Source organism: Schistocerca nitens, chromosome 4 (genome assembly GCF_023898315.1).
Source record: "Schistocerca nitens isolate TAMUIC-IGC-003100 chromosome 4, iqSchNite1.1, whole genome shotgun sequence".
In the NCBI taxonomy this organism is placed as follows: domain Eukaryota; kingdom Metazoa; phylum Arthropoda; class Insecta; order Orthoptera; family Acrididae; genus Schistocerca; species Schistocerca nitens.
This window is the reverse complement of record NC_064617.1, coordinates 774,998,311-775,018,141: the sequence shown is the minus strand read 5'-3', so window position 1 is coordinate 775,018,141 and position 19,831 is coordinate 774,998,311. Positions and strand designations below refer to the sequence as shown.

Here is a 19,831-nt window from a genome sequence, read left to right as displayed (position 1 = left end):
CAGCTGGCGCTAAATCATTTGACCTCGGGGGCCACAGTCCTTTCGAAACCACTCTCCTGGGGTAAAATGATTCGACCTCTGCCATGGTCACTCGAGACTGTGGCATGTGGCGCCATCCTGTTGGTACCAGGCAAGGGTAAATTGTTCTTCGTCCAACTGGTTCATAATTCCCGAAACATTTCGATGTAAACTGCACTTGTCACAGCAGACTAGAAAAAAATTGGTCCCATGCTCCAACGCTGCGATTTTGCACAGAACACGCCAATCTTTTGTGAATGCAGGGGTTGCTCGACCAGTGCATGTGGATCATCAATACACGACAGGCGTGTATTATGAGAGCTTACATAGCCAGAGCAGTGGAACCACGCCTCATCACTGAAAGGTGTATACCGCAATATTCTTGGCCTCTGTGCATTAAATTGCTGATTTTTACGTAAAGATTTTAAGTGTAATTTAAGCCAATGTTTGTGGAGCCTCTTTCGAGTGGGACTCCCTGTACGTGGGTAGATAAGTGAATGATGAGCATTTCAGTACAACTGCACAGAGGAGGTTCAGATGGCGCCGTACATATTTTATACTCCCGCTTCAGAACCTATAGTTTCGTGAAGTTCCGATAGGTGGCGGCGCTATACCTAGCTTTCAAAATAGCATCTGTAACGAACTTACCCCCCATGAACCATGGACCTTGCCGTTGATGGCAAAATATAATGCATTTATATTTGTCATTGACTTTCAGTTCCTGAACAACTGTAAACCTGTACGGATACATGCTGGCTTTCTTGACAGCTCCGCGACATGTGCTCCGTGACAGTCCACATTCTGAGATAAACGTCGAATAGACTTTGCAGGAGAGACCAACAAAGCTTGTTTTCACGTCACTCACTTTTTATTCCGATAATGGCGGCCATCTTCCGCCCTGAAGATCCCAACACAATTCCACCGCCCTGCATCTTGTTCACTAACTTTTGTATGCAGAATTTAGGTGGTATATGCTGGTCACCAAACCGTTCAACAAACATTCGCTGACATGTATTAGTGGAACCTGTAATCCAATATTGTTTCATAAGAAATATGCGCTCTTCGACAGAATAGCGATACATTGTCACTAAACATGAACTCTGACCTCCAGCCACAGCGACGCACGGAAACACACTGTTGCGTCCAACAATGTTGCAGAGTGCAGTGTTGCCACGCGAAACGTCACAAATTACACGGTGCAGTTTCAGTGGAATTAGTACACATTTCCGTCGGCCCTCTTTCGAGTGGGATAGCCTATAGTCCATGACACTTTACTTTCTATAGACTATCGTCCTGACAGTGTCACAATTTTAACAGCCTCCAGTTTATCTGTGCGCTTCGCTGGTAAAGCTGCGGATTTGGTGTGTGCCCGCAGAGCGGCTCGTGCGAGAGCCTGCTGGTGGGCAGCGTGCCCGGGCTGCTGGACTCGCTGTCGTGCGGCTCGTCGGCCGACATCCTGACGGCGCCGCCGCCCGACGGCGACCCGTGCATCCCCGGCGTCGTGGCCGCCTGCCTCAGCCACCTCGAGACCTACGGCCTCAACACGCTCGGCATCTTCCGCGTCAGCACCTCCAAGAAGAGGGTTCGCCAGGTCAGTTACTTGTCGCCGCTTCTAACCGAACGAGATTCCCTTTGTTTGCAGCATACTATTACGAAAAGTAATAGTAAGTTTTACGTATCATGTTGAAAAAATCAAGCTGATCTTGATGATAGAGTCAGTCCTCCTCTACGTATTCTTCCTTCATCACAACATGTTTCTCCCCACGATTCATGACTCCTATTCTGTGCCACTATACCAAGAGAATGGAAATGAAGTATTACAATTCCGGTGTATAAAAAGAGAGAAAAGCAAGTACTAGATAATTACTGGGGAAATACCCTGCTTGATACCACATTAGAACTGACTTTGGGGTGCAGGGAGTTCCCCAATGTTCGCAACCTTGAATGTTTCCAGAATGAGTTTTTCACTCTGCAGCGGAGTGTGCGCTGGTATGAAACTTCCTGGCAGATTAAAACTGTGTGCCGGACCGAGACTCGAACCCCGGAACTTTGCCTTTCGCGGGCAAGTGCTCTATCAACTGAGTTACCCAAGCACGACTCACGCCCCGTTCTCACGGATTTACTTCTGCCAGTACCTCGTCTCCTACCTTCCAAACTTTACAGAAGCTCTCCAGCGAACCTTGCAGAACTAGCACTCCTGAAAGAAAGGATATTGCGGAGACATGGCTTAGCCACAGCCTGGGGGATGTTTCCAGAATGAGATTTTCACTCTGCAGCGGAGTGTGCGCTGGTATGAAACTTCCTTGCAGATTAAACTGTGTGCCAGACCGAGACTCGAACTCGGGACCTTGAATGTTTTTAACATTCTGGAGACAACTATGGGCTCTGACATAACAGCACAAGTACAATGACAAAAGCAGGTACTAGTGCCAACATTAGCAACCTCTGTTTATGTAAAGACATCAGCTTCTGGAACTGGCTCTTTAAGAGCTGAAGCGAAAGAAGCAGTGAATATGAGAAGCTGCATAGCCTTATAGATCTTTTTCGCCTCAGCTTCCTTGTTTTCAGCTCTTGTATCTCCTTTTCTTCAAGGTAGACGCTGCAGTCCCTCTCCCAGACAGGGTGAGCCCCAGAGCAATTTACGCACTTAAGAAGGAGTTGAACAAAAGACTCCGTGGGCAGCTTTACCACATTTTCTACGTGTGCCTTTTCCCTTACGTGCTTTAGTAGTCTGCCCAAAGTGCTGGCATTTAAAACAGCGCTTTGAGTTGGGGACATATGGCCGCACGTTTCACGAAAGAAACTTGCCTTCTTATGCTCTGGAAGTTTCATACTGGTGAAAGTGAGGATAAAGGAATCTGGTCTGACCAGATCGCCATCCACACTTTTCATTACATTCTGCACGTCAGCGATACCTTCCTGAGCCCACTCACCCACCAGTTCCTGTTTCGGAATATCTACCAGACACATGCAGTGACAAAAGCAGGTACTCCAGACACATGCAATGACAAAAGTAGGTACTAGTGCCAACATTAGCAACCTCTGTTTATGTAAAGACATCAGCTTTTGGAACAGGCTCTTTAAGAGCTGAAGCGAAAGAAGCAGTGAATGTGAGAAGCTGCATAGCCTTATATATCTTTCTCGCCTCTGCTTCGTTGTTTTCAGCTCTTGTATCTCACTTTCTTCAAGGTAGACGGTGCAGTCCCTTTGCTGTACCTCAAGGTGTTATGTAGCTCCTTGTATACTACACATTCCTCAAGGCATTTAGCTTTCTGGAGTTACGCGATATGTTAGAAACTAGGTGTTTCCCATTTTGCAATCATTTCACAGATTTTAAAGTGCTAGCAATGCCCTCTAAACTCTTTTCAGTACAGAGACATTCCGACCAACAGCACACGTTCTGTTACTATAAACGGAAGTACTCTTAATAATTCGTGAGTCTGGATGGCTGGCTTCAGGAGCCCTCTTATGAGGTTAGGTTTTGATACCTACCCGTGGTACACCTATTCCCCTCGGAGTTGGTATGTTTAAGTTCGAGGGGTCCAAAAAAATGGTTCAAATGGCTCTGAGCACTATGGGACTTAACTTCTGTGGTCATCAGTCCCCTAGGACTTAGAACTACTTAAACCTAACTAACCTAAGGACATCACAAACATCAATGCCCGAGGCAGGATTCGAACCTGCGACTGTAGCGGTCGTGCGGCTCCAGACTGTAGCGCGTAGAACCGCTCGGCCACTCCGGCCGGCTCGACGGTTCCATCTCAGTTACATGAGCAGCTAGGGAGATAAAGGTCCACCGAGACAGAGCCCCACTTGCTTGGGTAAGCCATATAAAACCGAGCTGTGGCAAATTCCCCAGAGGCTGCATACTAACAACTGCTTATCAACTGTTCTGCGTCCATAGCCATGCATATCATTGGCACACAGCACACCTTGAGTTCAGGGTTTTTTTGTAGAGGGTTTTACCACCCTTGCGATCCAGTCAGTGAAGACGAGATCCTCGCTCCCTGTGACACACGACGTTCCACCAGCGTTCTGCACAGTGGTTGCTGAAGCAAACCCAGAGCATACAGTTACGGAGGACTAGTGGCGCTCACCAGGAAAACATGAGTTTGCCAAGCCCATGCCCAGCAAACGAATGCTAGCTTCCCTGAGATGCTTGCCATTTAGCACAACCCAGGGGGCACATGTGGCTTACCGAATACCATTGACGTGGCGAGCAAGACCCTTCTTTGCTCCTTTGTCTCGGGGTCATGGTGATACATCCATCTCTCGTCTATAGTGATCTGGCAGCTAGAAAAGTCATCTGTATTGACCTGACGCGGTCTGACAAATTTCCGCTGCTGCCTCACTTCAACAGGCTTCTGGAATGAGAGCGAACAGTCACGAAACCCAGTGTAGATGACCTCTATCACGTTCAGAATATCGTGCAAGATGTTGAAAACTGAACTGTGACTGATTTTCATTTTTTCTATTATCGTCTCGCTGGTGCCATGTCAGTCTTTTCCGGAGGGGATGGGGGAGGGGGAGGGGGGGCAAGACTCTAAAATTGCCCATTTGTTAGCATATCCAGAGAACTGATGGTTATCCACTCAATATTTGTTATAGACAGATTACCTTGATACTAGAAAGGTAAATGAAACCTTCAAGTTAAACCTTTTTGTATTAGTAAAGTGATTATAGATCTGATACATTTTTGAAGTTGATGATCTAAAATTATATCCTTTTATAATTAAATCTGACATATATCCAGTAAAATGATCAAAAAGTTAGGAAATAAAGCAGTAACATATTTAGAAAAGATACAATTACTCATAAACCTACGATGTTAAACTGACGTTGAACGCATAAAATCTGAAGCAGTAAAAAATCAGGAATGAGAATACTGTTGGTTATAAACAAAAAAATCAATCATGAAGAGCCTTTGGGTAATCTTCCTCGAAAGTGAAGGTGCAGAGCACAAGTTTTAAAAATGCTTATACATTGTTATCTTAAACACTGCTTACAAAAATTGCATCTATTCATATTCACAGAAACGTAGTTTCAATCATATCAAGTGAAACCTTACAAATTACAGTGCGAAATGGGAAAATAATCAATTGCTATCTTAACAAGAGCTGATGAAAAAAGAATAACCTTGTAGAACTATGTGTGATATGAAACTACACAAAATGCAATATTGCATCGCATCTGTGTTACATCAGTTCTTGTTTGAAAGCGCATAACGATCACTGAGGCCGTTACTCGAATTTGTCAGTGACTACTCTAGTAAAATCAGGTATTTCAATCACTTTTCTTCTGTGAATACTTAGTATGTACAATGCACACAACCTGTTTTCATTCGTCGTAGAACACAACTACAATTTTACTCTTCATAGAGTACTGACGTATATTTAAATCGTGCATGTACTTGCAGGCAAAGCAAGAGCAACTAATAAAGCACTTTTCAATGCAGGAAAAAAATTTGTATGTTTGTCAGTAATATCAGTGATAGCTTTGTAGGTATTTGTGCTGTCGTTGACCAAAAGTCATACGACGATATTGCTTCAGATAAGAAGTTATCAATATTATAACATTTTTGAGACGGTTTGGCTCAAGAAATACTTATATAAGTTTGCCGAGATGTAAATATCAAGTAGAAATGTCACAGCATACTAAGGTCCTTGAGACTAGTTTTGATAAGATAAACGCTGGTATCCATTCAAGTGCATCCAGTAGTCAGATACTCGAACATGTAGAAAATTACAGGGTAAAGCTAATCTCTACTACGATTTGAGAAAACCTGTAAAACACAATTTACAGCTCTGGTAGCTTCCTACATAGCCTTCGTCACCCTAAACCAAATCGAGAATATTGGACTATGTGTGTCAGAAGGGTATGTTTTTACAAAAAAGAATGGACTATTGGAAAACTCTCCAGAGAATGTATAAGTGGCTGTTCTGACGCCTTCCCAAGCTAGAGCTATACATGTGTCCCTCACAAAGTCCGAATAACTTAGAAATGGGTTCAGATGACGACTTGTGCCCTGAACGAAATGAATGAACGTTATCTCCGGCCTTAGCCTACGGAAGTTCACGGTACTAGCCTTATTTTGAGTCTGAATGTCTGGACCTGGCAGAAGTGTTCCCTTGTTGTTAAATAATTATAATACCAGGTACACTAAACTAACTCGTCAAGTTTTCTGACGCAGGCTACATTAAATGGTCTAACGTACTCTTGGATGTCTTCTCATGATGGAGACGTCAAAGCTGCTGTGGAGGCGATTGTTAAGGCTTAGCGCAGTACATACGGTACCACTCGTGCCGTTCTGTGGGACCAAAAATGCTCGACGAAGCACTGCGTTTAGCTATTACTGATTACGTTGAAGACTGCGATGGGGACCTCAGTTTCTCTACGGTTGGGATATGCCTCATAGTTAACTTGACAACAATACTTTGAAGAAGCCAATAAAGGAAGTCGGCACAGCACAGAAAAAAGGCTGTTTCCGTCTACGTTTGACACACGGTTCAACCTCGTGCTCATTGCAATGGAAGGGAGAACGACTCACAAACGAATGAGACTCAGCTCCATAATGGAGTGTCGGGTGTTACACCTTCTAAAGCGACGATGGTAACTTCGGTTGTGTTATCTCACTGCGATCAGCCACATAATACTACAATCGACTAAACGAGAGATTTTTCGGAATCACGGAAATCACTTCTAGAAATGTATGAGAATTCTGTAATGAATAAAAACTCTGTATTCCAGAATACAAGGGGAGAGGGGTAAGAAGCAAGTTTCACCCCTTACTACTCCCCCAAAATCGCGTACTTTTCACGGAAAAACTGTGTGATGGACACATAATAGTCAGACGCATTAACGAGGGCGGTTCCCGCAGTTCGAGACACAAACGCAGATTGCATTGTTGCTGGTTTTGATGAAAACGTCTATCCTTGCAAATTACGTTGCTCGCTTGCTTGTGCAGAATTTGTGGTGTTAACACCACCATCAGATGTGACAATTCGCAACAAATGGAGTAAAAATTCACTAAATAATTCGCTACGATCACATTCAATACTCTCATTGGCTATGACGTTCACAAAAAAATCAAATGGCTCTGAGCACTATGGGACTCAACTGCTGAGGTCATTAGTCCCCTAGAACTTAGAACTAGTTAAACCTAACTAACCTAAGGACATCACAAACATCCATGCCCGAGGCAGGATTCGAACCTGCGACCGTAGCGGTCCTGCGGTTCTAGACTGCAGCGCCTTTAACGGCATGGCCACTTCGGCCGGCCACGACGTTCACAGCTGAGTGCTAAGGACACCACTGAACGCCCATTGGTTGTCAGAGAATACGTGACGTAGAATCACAGAACAAGCCTAAACTCGACCACCTTCGTCCGTGACCCTTAACTATAGACGACCGCAAAGGGGTGCAGGAGTCCGAAGGCGGGAATGGGGGGAGGGTGGCCCAGTGGGTCACAACCCCCCGTATCACCTAAATAAAATCGCACACGACCTAATTGCCGTCTAGTGAAATAGAAAAATACACTCCTGGAAATTGAAATAAGAACACCGTGAATTCATTGTCCCAGGAAGGGGAAACTTTATTGACACATTCCTGGGGTCAGATACATCACATGATCACACTGACAGAACCACAGGCACATAGACACAGGCAACAGAGCATGCACAATGTCGGCACTAGTACAGTGTATATCCACCTTTCGCAGCAATGCAGGCTGCTATTCTCCCATGGAGACGATCGTAGAGATGCTGGATGTAGTCCTGTGGAACGGCTTGCCATGCCATATCCACCTGGCGCCTCAGTTGGACCAGCGTTCGTGCCGGACGTGCAGACCGCGTGAGACGACGCTTCATCCAGTCCCAAACATGCTCAATGGGGGACAGATCCGGAGATCTTGCTGGCCAGGGTAGTTGACTTACACCTTCTAGAGCACCCGGTCTAGGAATGGTAGAACGATGGGTTCGATGACGGTTTGGATGTACCGTGCAGTATTCAGTGTCCCCTCGACGATCACCAGTGGTGTACGGCCAGTGTAGGAGATCGCTCCCCACACCATGATGCCGGGTGTTGCCCCTGTGTGCCTCGGTCGTATGCAGTCCTGATTGTGGCGCTCACCTGCACGGCGCCAAACACGCATACGACCATCATTGGCACCAAGGCAGAAGCGACTCTCATCGCTGAAGACGACACGTCTCCATTCGTCCCTCCATTCACGCCTGTCGCGACACCACTGGAGGCGGGCTGCACGATGTTGGGGCGTGAGCGGAAGACAGCCTAACGGTGTGCGGGACCGTAGCCCAGCTTCATGGAGACGGTTGCGAATGGTCCTCGCCGATACCCCAGGAGCAACAGTGTCCCTAATTTGCTGGGAAGTGGCGGTGCGGTCCCCTACGGCACTGCGTAGGATCCTACGGTCTTGGCGTGCATCCGTGCGTCGCTGCGGTCCGGTCCCAGGTCGACGGGCACGTGCACCTTCCGCCGACCACTGGCGACAACATCGATGTACTGTGGAAACCTCACGCCCCACGTGTTGAGCAATTCGGCGGTACGTCCACCCGGCCTCCCGCATGCCCACTATACGCCCTCGCTCAAAGTCCGTCTACTGCACATACGGTTCACGTCCACGCTGTCGCGGCATGCTACCAGTGTTAAAGACTGCGATGGAGCTCCGTATGCCACGGCAAACTGGCTGACACTGACGGCGGCGGTGCACAAATGCTGCGCAGCTAGCGCCATTCGACGGCCAACACCGCGGTTCCTGGTGTGTCCGCTGTGCCGTGCGTGTGATCATTGCTTGCACAGCCCTCTCGCAGTGTCCGGAGCAAGTATGGTGGGTCTGACACACCGGTGTCAATGTGTTCTTTTTTCCATTTCCAGGAGTGTATTTTGATTTTCAATCATATGTCGAAAAAGGGATGCACACTGTCGATAGTAAACAAGGCCATCGATAGATTTCAGTTATCGATGTATCGACAGCACTGACAGTTATCCTCCATCCCTACTTTAGCCAATGTAACGATAACACCTACCACCTTAAACAGCAGTCGATGCTAATGTTATATCTCTGCGAGGAATTTTTGAGAAGTTCTGACTGTGGGATAACCTAATGGAAGCAGAACAATCAACGTGGGATTCGTTTCCGAAACACTCCAGCAGAGTACAACAAACAGTAAACAGGTGAGTCAGGAACAGACGTTCTCCCAGCACAAAAGCAAGTTGTAGCATTACATATTAATATCGGTCATCAGCCTAATTAGGCATTCTCATGTCAAGCAATATAATGAAGCAGAAGACTGTGCTAAGGCTAACCTAACCTTCCTTGACACACAAAATAAACTCTTTCTTACACCAAATCACACTACAGCACAGTAACCTAACCTTGCAGATAAATGTACTACTTAACTGAAAATCAGACAAACAAATAGCCAATGACATATCGCTCTCAACAACACATACCTTAAATTAACTAGATGCAACAGTTTATGGAACCAATCACCAATACACATGAAAATAGTAGCATTACTGAACAGGGAAGAACATGAAATGATTCTGATTTAAATCAGGGAGTCTGTTAACGATCATACTCTACAACATCATTGCTTCGTACAGGATCCCTATGCCTGTGCATTAACCAAATAGCATTAGAACAGCTAACACAGCAAATATTTCTTTCTTAAACTCGGTTTGAAGCAGTTAAACAGAATGCAAATCTAACTACACTGGCTCTGAAGGAGCCTTCGCTTTACTTCATTAACTAACTAGCCTAGTACATGAGGCCCTTAAACTATCATTATTTGAAGAACCTTGCTCATTAACAAAACTACAAAAGTATGTGTGTAAAAGAGTAAGTATCCTCATCAATAATTATTAATTAGGTAAAGCACACCAAACTGTAGCTCTTTAAATAACAAATGTGCTTTGATAAGCCATTTTTTAACCTATTCAAAATATATTTGGCTGTGCAAATGCTAACACAACATTAAATTTAGGTTCAAACACTTTCTCGTGAAATGAACACTTATGAACTTTGTAATTTTGATCCAAGTGTATGAATTCAGCAACTAATAATCTTCTTCATTACAGATTAATTTTACTATTTTTGGGCAACTTTTCAAGTAAGACAAATTGTTTAAGAAGATATAAGCAGATTGGTCTAAAAGTGCACTGGAAGTAGAGTATTTCTCAAACTATAAAACTTAACTTTAAACACTACATCTCCACACATTAGACAGCAGTTATAACTGCTGAATAAGTCTCTCCATAACAAATTAGAACTCTGGGAATTAAATTCACTAGGATGGGATCCCTGTCCAAGTTTGTGATTGGGGATAATCACGGGTGCATGATAGAGTCTTTAGTTCACCAAGATTATTATTAAAATCAATCAAATTTCACAAATACCTGGTCGATTCACAGAGTGTCAATTATGAACAATTTAGTGGAAGGCTGCTGGTACTGGTGGCGGGATTTGCAGTGGCTGTTAACGTAGTGGCAATGCAATCATGGCAGTGCTATTGGCCTCGCCCTGTTACAGATCTTCTTGGCGTCAGAATTATATTTTTGTAGGGCCATGATAATAGAATCACCAAATTCAGCATCTGAGGCCCATAAATACCGCTCTTAAGCTCTGCTGGCCTGAAAACGCCAAGAATATGAGCCAAAATGATCTGCTACTGCTAGCGAGATGTTAACCACAGCACTGCTCAGACCAGACTCCTTACCCATCACAAGGACGAGTTGACATTTGCACGGCAACAACACTTTTTCCACTCCACCAGTCTACTTCTGTAGCTGTGGGGCTTCCCCACTTCCTTTACATTCAACTTTATGTTCCCTAACTATGGACCAACTTATTTACAGTACATTATATAGCAAATATTCCAGTAGCTATATAAATTCACAAGCACCATTTAAACAACATTGTTCAAAAGTTTGTATAACTGAAATATATATATATATATATATATATATATATATATATATATATATATATATATATAATAAAAGAATTCCCATGATACTGTACATAAGCAACACTACAAATTGACATACATAGAAATATCGATACAGATACAAAATAGGTCGAAAATAGGTGTTACACCAAGACCATCTACTGCACATTGCGCTCAGTTGCTGTTTTGTTAATCAAAAAAATGGTTCAAATGGCTCTGAGCACTATGGGACTTAACATCTATGGTCACCAGTCCCCTAGAACTTAGAACTACTTAAACCTAACTAACCTAAGGACATCACACACATCCATGACCGAGGCAGGATTCTAACCTGCGACCGTAGCAGTCGCGCGGCTCCGGACTGAGCGCCTAGAACCGCTAGACCACCGCGGCTGGCTTTTGTTAATCATTTCAGTTCTTACTGGCAGTTGAATTTAGTGTACTTGCTGCTGCTTAATGCTTTTTTTCTGTGTGCTGTTGTAATGGTTTTTAATTACAGATAATTTTGTAACAAGAAAGAAGAGGAAAACCAATTTTGATCTTTCACTAGTGTTACGGTAAGTTAAAAGTATGTACGCACAATTATAAAAGCCTAATTAGCTGTCTATAGCAATTTGATGTTAGCACTGGAGTCGTTATTTGGTGAGTAGCAGAACTTTGGGGTTCCAATATTTCAGTATTTCATAGAGCAACAGAGAGGTAAACATAACTCATTAGCTTCTAAGACTATATAACCATATTATCATGGATAAACGTAAACTCATTTGTGACATCGCATACATTACAAGTCTAGTTGAAATCAATGTGTGAATTAATGTTAACATCCAAAAACTGTTACTCATTGTATTTCTGTAGTCTGATTTGTTTTGTAAATAAATTTTGTTGCTATAGTTTCAAGTCGACTGTTAAAATACTAAGTGAAAAAGAAGTTCTTGATCACATAAGGAAATTAAAGATTTTTAATGAAATGAAAGATACTTGATTTGATATTGAATTAAGAAAGTTCGGATGCTTTGATGTACTGAAGGAATTCTTACATGGTTTCACACAAGCTGGAAATTCGAATATAATTTTTAATAGGAGAAAGATAGCTGTTGTCAAAAAAGGTTTGAACCCTTTTACATTATAAGATATTCAATCCAAATTTAAGATTCTTCTGCTCTTTGATAGTGGACCTTATTTTAGAAGACTGAGCTGTGTTTTATGAGCAGAGAAGCAACACACTGTACTGAGGGTTTTAATTCGTTTAGCAATAAAGTGAGGTTATTATATTGCCAAATAAAGAAATATTTAATGTATGTCTGGGTATTTCTTACATATATACTGTTGAGAATATATGACATATTTATTATTTATTTAGCAAAAGTTTTTCTTGTTTAATTTTAAAGACCAAATACTATTTGTATGAAGGCCTCCTGAAACAAGTTATGTACTGTACATAAAATTAAAAAATTGTTTGCAGAATAAATAAAAACATAAACCTTTCTAAGGCCCTCTTTAACCAATCAGACGTCCTTGTAGTGGTGGGGGGGGGGGGGAGTGGAGAGTGGGGCAAGAGGGGCACTTGCCTCCTCCTGCAATCAGGGTACATCTTTTTTACCCTGCAACATTTAACATTTTTCACCACAACAGAAAATACTGCCTGAGGAAATTATACCAATTCCTTGTTATGGTTACGATTCTGGCGCTGATATGCAGTGAAGCCGTTTGCAAATTTTTGCAGTACCGTGCCCAAATAATGTCTTCGATCTTCCCTGTCACTCCCTCGTTCGGCTCTCACCAAGCTGCAGAAAGGAGTCCGTCCAACACCCTGGCGCACGGATTATGTCACCAATTTCGAGTGAGGGCATCATTACTTCCTTGCAGGAGCTTCCATTTTCAAGGAGATGTGAAACTGAATGACATGAAATTTTGAAGAAAAGACATCCAACACTGAAACACATGGATTCTAAAGTTCATGGTATGAGAAGCACAAAGTTATGTGCTAGCCCCACAAAAGTAAAATTATTCTGCTGGCCATATTTTCTCCTAAGCACAAGGAAGTTGTATGGTCCACTGAAGATTTCGACGATCTTAAGAATCTGCCTTAGAGGTTTAGCATTGGCATGCTTCTTCTAAAGATCATATAAGCAGTTTTATTTCATATAAAGAACTATCCAAACAACTCTTTAGTGTTTCAGAGGTATTTTGAACATCACAAACGGTTGAAAATCAAACACGACAATGAGTTGAAAGGTAACAGAGACATCATAAAAATTCTAAGTGACTTCACACGTCTTTTTTGTAACGTTCGGATGTCATGGTGAGGTAGAGTATTTCATGAATCCCGAAAATTTCAGAGCCAATTTTAAACTTGTGCTAAACAGAAACGAATTTGAAGTCATAGTGTAAGAAAATGGACAATTTATGGGGATTTTCAGAAGCTATACAGAACAAACTGATTGGATGTATAAATGACAAGATCTGTGAATTCATATATTCAGGTGTGGATAGAACCTCATTTTATACCTGCAGTGTAAACGGAGCAACAGCCATTTCAGACAAGCCACAATGCTCTATCGTTACGGGACTAGTGGACTCCTACGACGATATTCAAAAACATTTTCTTGGTTTTCACGATGTTAGCGAAGCTATAACTGCTGCTGCTTTATTCCTGTGCTGAGCGGCGTGTTTTGGAATTATGATATGAGGAACAAACTGGTGGCCCAACCTTGTGATGATGCTTCCATTCTAGTGGGAGATTTAAACGGCTTGCAAGCTCTTTTTCTCACTGTTTCGCACATCGTTTCACTTTAATTTTGCAGCAGAGCTGTCCTTGTGTAAAACTAATAACGATTTTGTCAGCCGGTGTGGCCGTGCGGTTCTAGGCGCTTCAGTCTGGAACCGCGTGACCGCTACGGTCGCAGGTTCGAATCCTGCCTCGGGCGTGGATGTGTGTGATGTCCTTAGGTTAGTTAGGTTTAAGTAGTTCTAAGTTCTAGGAGACTGGTGACCACAGATGTTAAGTCCCATAGTGCTCAGAGCCACTTGAATAACGATTTTTTTTTCCTACGCGCTTCAAGATATTTCTGTTCTCTTCCAACGGTCTTCCAAACGTACAGAAATTCTCGACTGTGTCGTTGGTAAACGCATTCCTTCGAACTATGAAACAAAATGGAACCGTAACGCGAGAAACATCTGCCATTTACGAAAACTGCACTGGGGTAATTGAGGTTTTAAATGAAATAATTGACATCCCAGACTCTTAGTTCAACGACTACAAGAGAAGCCTGTGGTTTCAAAAATAACTCCTAGACTTTGAAGACTGGACTGCTTTTCCATATTCTGCAAAAAAAAAAAAAAAACAATGACGCATAGTTCTGCAACTATAGGTAGGCCTCAGAATACATAGCTTACATGAAAATCTTAAGAAATCAACACAAGTTGGGAGAATTTTTAAATTCCACGATACGGTCGACTAATTCAGAAGTTGAAGCTTCCATGAATCGAATTGAAATGATGGTGAGTACATTGGCAATCCATTGATTTCAAAATACAAACAGGTGTAGTTCGAGGTAGTGGATAATATCGTAAGACAACTGGAAACGAGATTTTCACATTGTGATAAACTTCTTTTCCTCAAATTAGGCGACATTACTCAGTTCACCTATTACCATCTGCAGATGGTGTGTGGAATCATTATTACAAACGTATGATGCCTCCTTCAGTCGCTCGCAATTGCACATAGAACTGGGGAATGTATTTTCTTCCTGTATAAAGAAACATTTCATTCTGCCAGTTTGGGAGATGCTGTCAAAAGAATTATTGATAATGAATGACCAAATTCTTCCAGAAGCCCTCAAACTAATTGCTACCATTCCAGCAATAAATACGTCAGGTAAAAGGAGCCAGCTCGTTTATAAATAAGTGAATGTCATTATTATTATTATTATTATTATTATTATTATTATTAAAAGTAGAAGTAGAAGTGGTAGTAGAAAGGGAATTTTCCAATATGGTTCCTGGCCTCCACAGAATGTAGGCCCATGATCCGTCACTGCTCCCCAATTGTCAGAAGGATGTCCTCTCCTTGCTACACAATGGAAGCACAGCAGTAGTTTACCATTTGTCACTGGACAAGGAAAACCCCTGGTGGTTTGCTGCTTCATCATTCAGTTCTACATGAGAGAGCTATTGTAGTACACTCATAAGAACACAGTCATGATGTACTGTAGGTGTCTAGATCTACAGTCGAAAAAAGAAAATATAATTTTCTGTGATAGAAGAGAGGGAAAAGAGTGTGAAATTTCAAGGTCGAAAAGATGTTCTCTCAAGGACTGGAACCTTCTCAAAGTCTTTGGGTGCAACACAGCATCACATGTAGTCACTGGAGAGACAAGCATTACCTTGCTCAGTCCTATGCTGCTAAATGTCGATTCTGCTGGCCAATTTGAGGGTGGTTTTTGGAGGTTTCCCACATTCGCAGTGCAATAACTGACACTGGGCTTTACTTTACATAAACAACCAAAAAAATGTACCTTGCAAAACAGTGGTGCATTTTGTTTAACTTCATTTATGTCACTTACAACAACAATTGAAAGTGTGAAACTAATGCCATAAATATTAATATGAAGGGATGTGAAGTTTTATAACCAAACAAAACTTTGTACAAGTCATTAAAGTTCAGTAAGCCACTTCTTTTAAGTTTATTCCCTGTATCTCCACCCTGAGAAGAATTAATGTGACATTTTCATCAATCACGCTGATGTTTTACTATTTACAATTTTTAATTTTCAGCTTCTGCCTAATGTTAATGGAATGGGAATAAATTTTTTGTGAATATTTTTTATCTTTACTCCAAAACTCATTAGATACCCTGGATTTCATCACAGTGTCACATGAGGATATAATCTGAGAGAGCTCGCTGAATCGGAAAGGTGGCATATATATCCATATTAATAACATAATACTACTAAAATATACTATTAAAATATACTAATATAAATACACTGCCAAAATATCCCTTCCATTTTTTACCAAAGTAATCTAACTTAAAATGGGGTAGATAACTACCGACCTTTTGAGACATAAGTTTTATGTTTTCATTGTCATATAAGGTTTTTGGGGCGTGTCACTCAACGAATCAGATATATCAGAACTGGCAATATGCCCACTGTTGAAAAAATTGCTACAGACACACATAGGCGGACTCCTATTGTTTTCTAAAAATTGTAGAAATCTGTTAACACCCCTCATCAACTTCCTTTGTTAATACAAGATGCTGAGTCAGTTGTAACAACAATAAATAAATAAATAAAATATGTTTTTGATGTCTGACTCTGAGAGAAGAGAGAGTATGAAACTTCATGTTTTCACATAGCTCACTCACTCCTCTCGAGTAGCACCAAGAGGGTCACCAAGCTTAAAACTGGAATCCAGTGTAATGTGCCCTCACTCCATAACACACTACAGAAATGTTTACAGTTTACTCTAGGACATTGCTGCAAAGTCTGGTTATCAGAAACTTAACATCACACATCTCCCCCAGCAATCAAAATACTGATTATGGAAGTGTCGTCCAGCGCACGAAGTCAAACTGGCGACCTGCATGTCGAATGCCGCTACACAGGCATGCATTAGTAACCTTGGCTGCAGAAGTAGGTTGCTTCCCAAGAACAATGTGTCTCATGTCACATGAAACATAGGCAGTCGTAGAATGACTGCCATGACCGCCTTTGCTTGGGTTGTTATGCTGTCCATCACTCTTATCTAATGGGCAAAATATTAGTGTGATTGGCGCTGTACTCTATACTAACATTTGAAAGCAGTGCGTTTATAAGCTCACAGTCCCATTGTATTTCCGGTAATTTATATTTGCGTAATGATTGCAAGTATGTGGTTAATATCCCAACGAAGACCATGGCCAATTATTTGTTTCATCACTGTTTCGTCTTTGCTAAAGCTACATTTCTAATTACGGTATCTCAGTGTTGATGTAATATTAAACTCTATCCTTCCTCTCTTTTTCTTGACTCACTACTAAAATATTCCATTCATGTGCACCTGCAGGATATTTGATAATTGGTAATAAAAGTACTGGAGTGACAAACAGTCAGGGGGGGGGGGGGGAGGCGGTAAATGTTTATGGATGTCAAAATTAAGTTTGAAGGTGAATGGTGAACAATCAAGAGTGTAAATCTGTCAGTAATAATTTTATTAAATGTAACAGATGTTACACATTCGTTCTGCATGCTGTAACGATCATGCACATCTACATATCGGTATTTGTACTCAAATAGAGCATCATAGTCAATCATTCTTTTAGATCACATATAAATAACACAGTATTTCCAAAAACTCACCTACCTTCTCAGTCCATTTATTTCAGCGGTGAATCTCTACTGTTCCAAGCTTTTATGTACACTGTGTCTATAAATACATGAATGGGCAAATTTCAGAGAAGTTACTCCAAATTAAACGGGATAATTTACAGTATATGAAAAGAATTTTATTATGGTAGACACCTATGTTATCTGAAGCATTACAAACCTCAGTACCATTACAATATATATATACATATATATATCAACATTATTCCAACATTACAATAAAGTATGGATTTTGTTCCTATTCACTGGTGTATCACATCCTAATCCTACCACCACAATAATAAACATTTTAAAGTCACCCCTTTCTCTTTATCTCAATTAAAAATTCTTCAACTTTATAATGACTCAGTTCTAAAAGAAACTCTTTTTTTGGTTACAAGGGAATTGTAGCAGGTCTTTTTTTTGGGTGGGGGGGGGGTATGAATATGATGATTCCGCTGCTAGTTCCTATTCACTTGAAAACCATGTAATTTCATGCACAGAATCTCATCTATCTATATATTTTGTTTTACATAGATCTAGGCAGTGAGTGAGTCAGAAGAATATGGAATGTGACAAATTATACGCAGCTCAGCATTAAATTACATAAATACAATAACAGACACTTGTAAATAAGATATCAAAGAAAGAACATAAACCTAATCAACAGAAAATTATGTTACACTGTGGAAGGATCAGTAATACACACAGGAATTAAAACTAAGCCAACTATTACAGTAAATAAATTCATAAATACCAAAAACCAAATGTTTATTTATATATACTAGTCCTAAAATAAAATTATTTAGAAGCATTTATCAAATAATTGTAATGTCAGTGGTGGTATTCATTTTCTGTCATAAATTCATCTACTGTATAAAAATATTCCTTTATTAGGTACTCCTTCAAGATTTGTTTGAATTTTGGTAGTTGTTTGTGAAGACATTTGATATGTGGTGATAGTGCATTAGACTTTTCACTCCAATGTGCAGACTGCTTTTGGTCCTTGTGTTGTACCCATGATATTTGCTGTTGTCTTTGTGTAGAGAAAAGTTGTTACAGACAAAGGCCAACAGAAACACTTACCTACAAGAGTGTCTATGACAGACACTACTCATTATTCTGATGGCTTTATTTTTTGCAGTGAATTTTTTTCTGAGAGATTGGTTCCCCCAGAGTGTAGTAGCACATTGGTATGACGTAATGAATGACAAAAGCCGAAGTAGGAAGCCTTAATGGTATCGATTTCAGCCACTGAAGCAATAATTCATAGTTCAAATATTGCTGAGCTAATCTTTTTAAAAAGATGAAGAATGTCAGTTGATCAATCACATTTGCTACCTATATATGTACTCAGGATGTTTTTATCATGAACTTTTTGTATTGGTTGATCTCTACACTTTATGTCTTTTTTTGTGATGTATGCTTATGTGGAGTCTCTTATAATGGGTTTTATCTGCATGGACTGAGAGACCATATGAAGAAAATCAACTTAAAACTTCAGTTTGTTCAAGATCATTATCCGACAATTTTTCAATAACAATTGTAGTATCAGCTGCAAAAAAAAAAATTCTCCTTGTAACAGAACAAAGAGGGAGGTTGTTAATGAAATTAACAAATAGTAGTGGACCTAAAATGAGGCCTTTGTTACATTGCAACTTAAGGTCCCCCACTCGGTTGAACCATTCAGTATTACAGTCTGCTTTCAGTCCTTTACATGCAAGTGAAGGCACAAGCCAACAGTGTTGAGAAAACTGTTTGCAGAGTGTGGCTGAAAGCAGTAAATATTTAAGTTGAACTGATTTATTCACTATAGAAAATAAAGAAAACGAAATCTGACATGCATAACAAGAATATATTTACAAGCAACTGTACAAGAAAGAAAGGGAAAATCAAAGACCCTTCATAGTCAAAGGTTAATACATCAAGGAGATCATAAGGAGCATAATATGGAGTCGCTGATTTTTCACTCTGCCTTAATTCTGTATAATGCTAGTCTACAACCTTACATATCCCCAATTCTTGTGACAATTTTTCAAATATTTGTCTACATAAGGATTTTGTAAAAATGTGAGCTACCTGATTTTCTGTAGCATTACACTTGGCATCTGTTTTCCTTGTCAAACGTAGGTTCCTACTTAAAATCTATGAGTTTTAGTCTTTTATATTCCCATTTACAAAGAGAGGCAGCACAAGACTAATTGTCTTCATAAATTATAATTTTTCATGTTTTAAAATTTTTAGATCTTGAAATGCCTTCCGAAATCACAAATATTCTACAACACAGTTGCAAGTGGTACAAATTTTGCTTCTGTAGAAGGCAAAGCTACAGCACTCTGTTTTTAGTTCCCCAACTTATGGTGTTACCAAAGCCTTGATCGCATAATCTGATGACGATTTTCTCTCTGAACTATTGGCCCAATCAGTATCAGCGTCAGCTGCTATAGTTTCATTGTTCTCTTCAATTTTCAATTTAATACCTTGTAACACAGTACTCTCTTT

The 19,831-nt window shown here is 40.9% G+C and overlaps 1 protein-coding gene across 1 annotated transcript in view; it reads left to right on the top strand.

Moving 5' to 3' along the window:
- Positions 1-19,831, top strand: part of LOC126253126 (rho GTPase-activating protein 6) — a 1,197,809-nt gene that overhangs the window by 1,085,575 nt on the left and 92,403 nt on the right. The window contains exon 7 of the mRNA XM_049954255.1: positions 1,394-1,609. Within this exon, the coding sequence (XP_049810212.1) occupies positions 1,394-1,609 (216 nt within the window). The remainder of the gene's footprint in view (positions 1-1,393; positions 1,610-19,831) is intronic.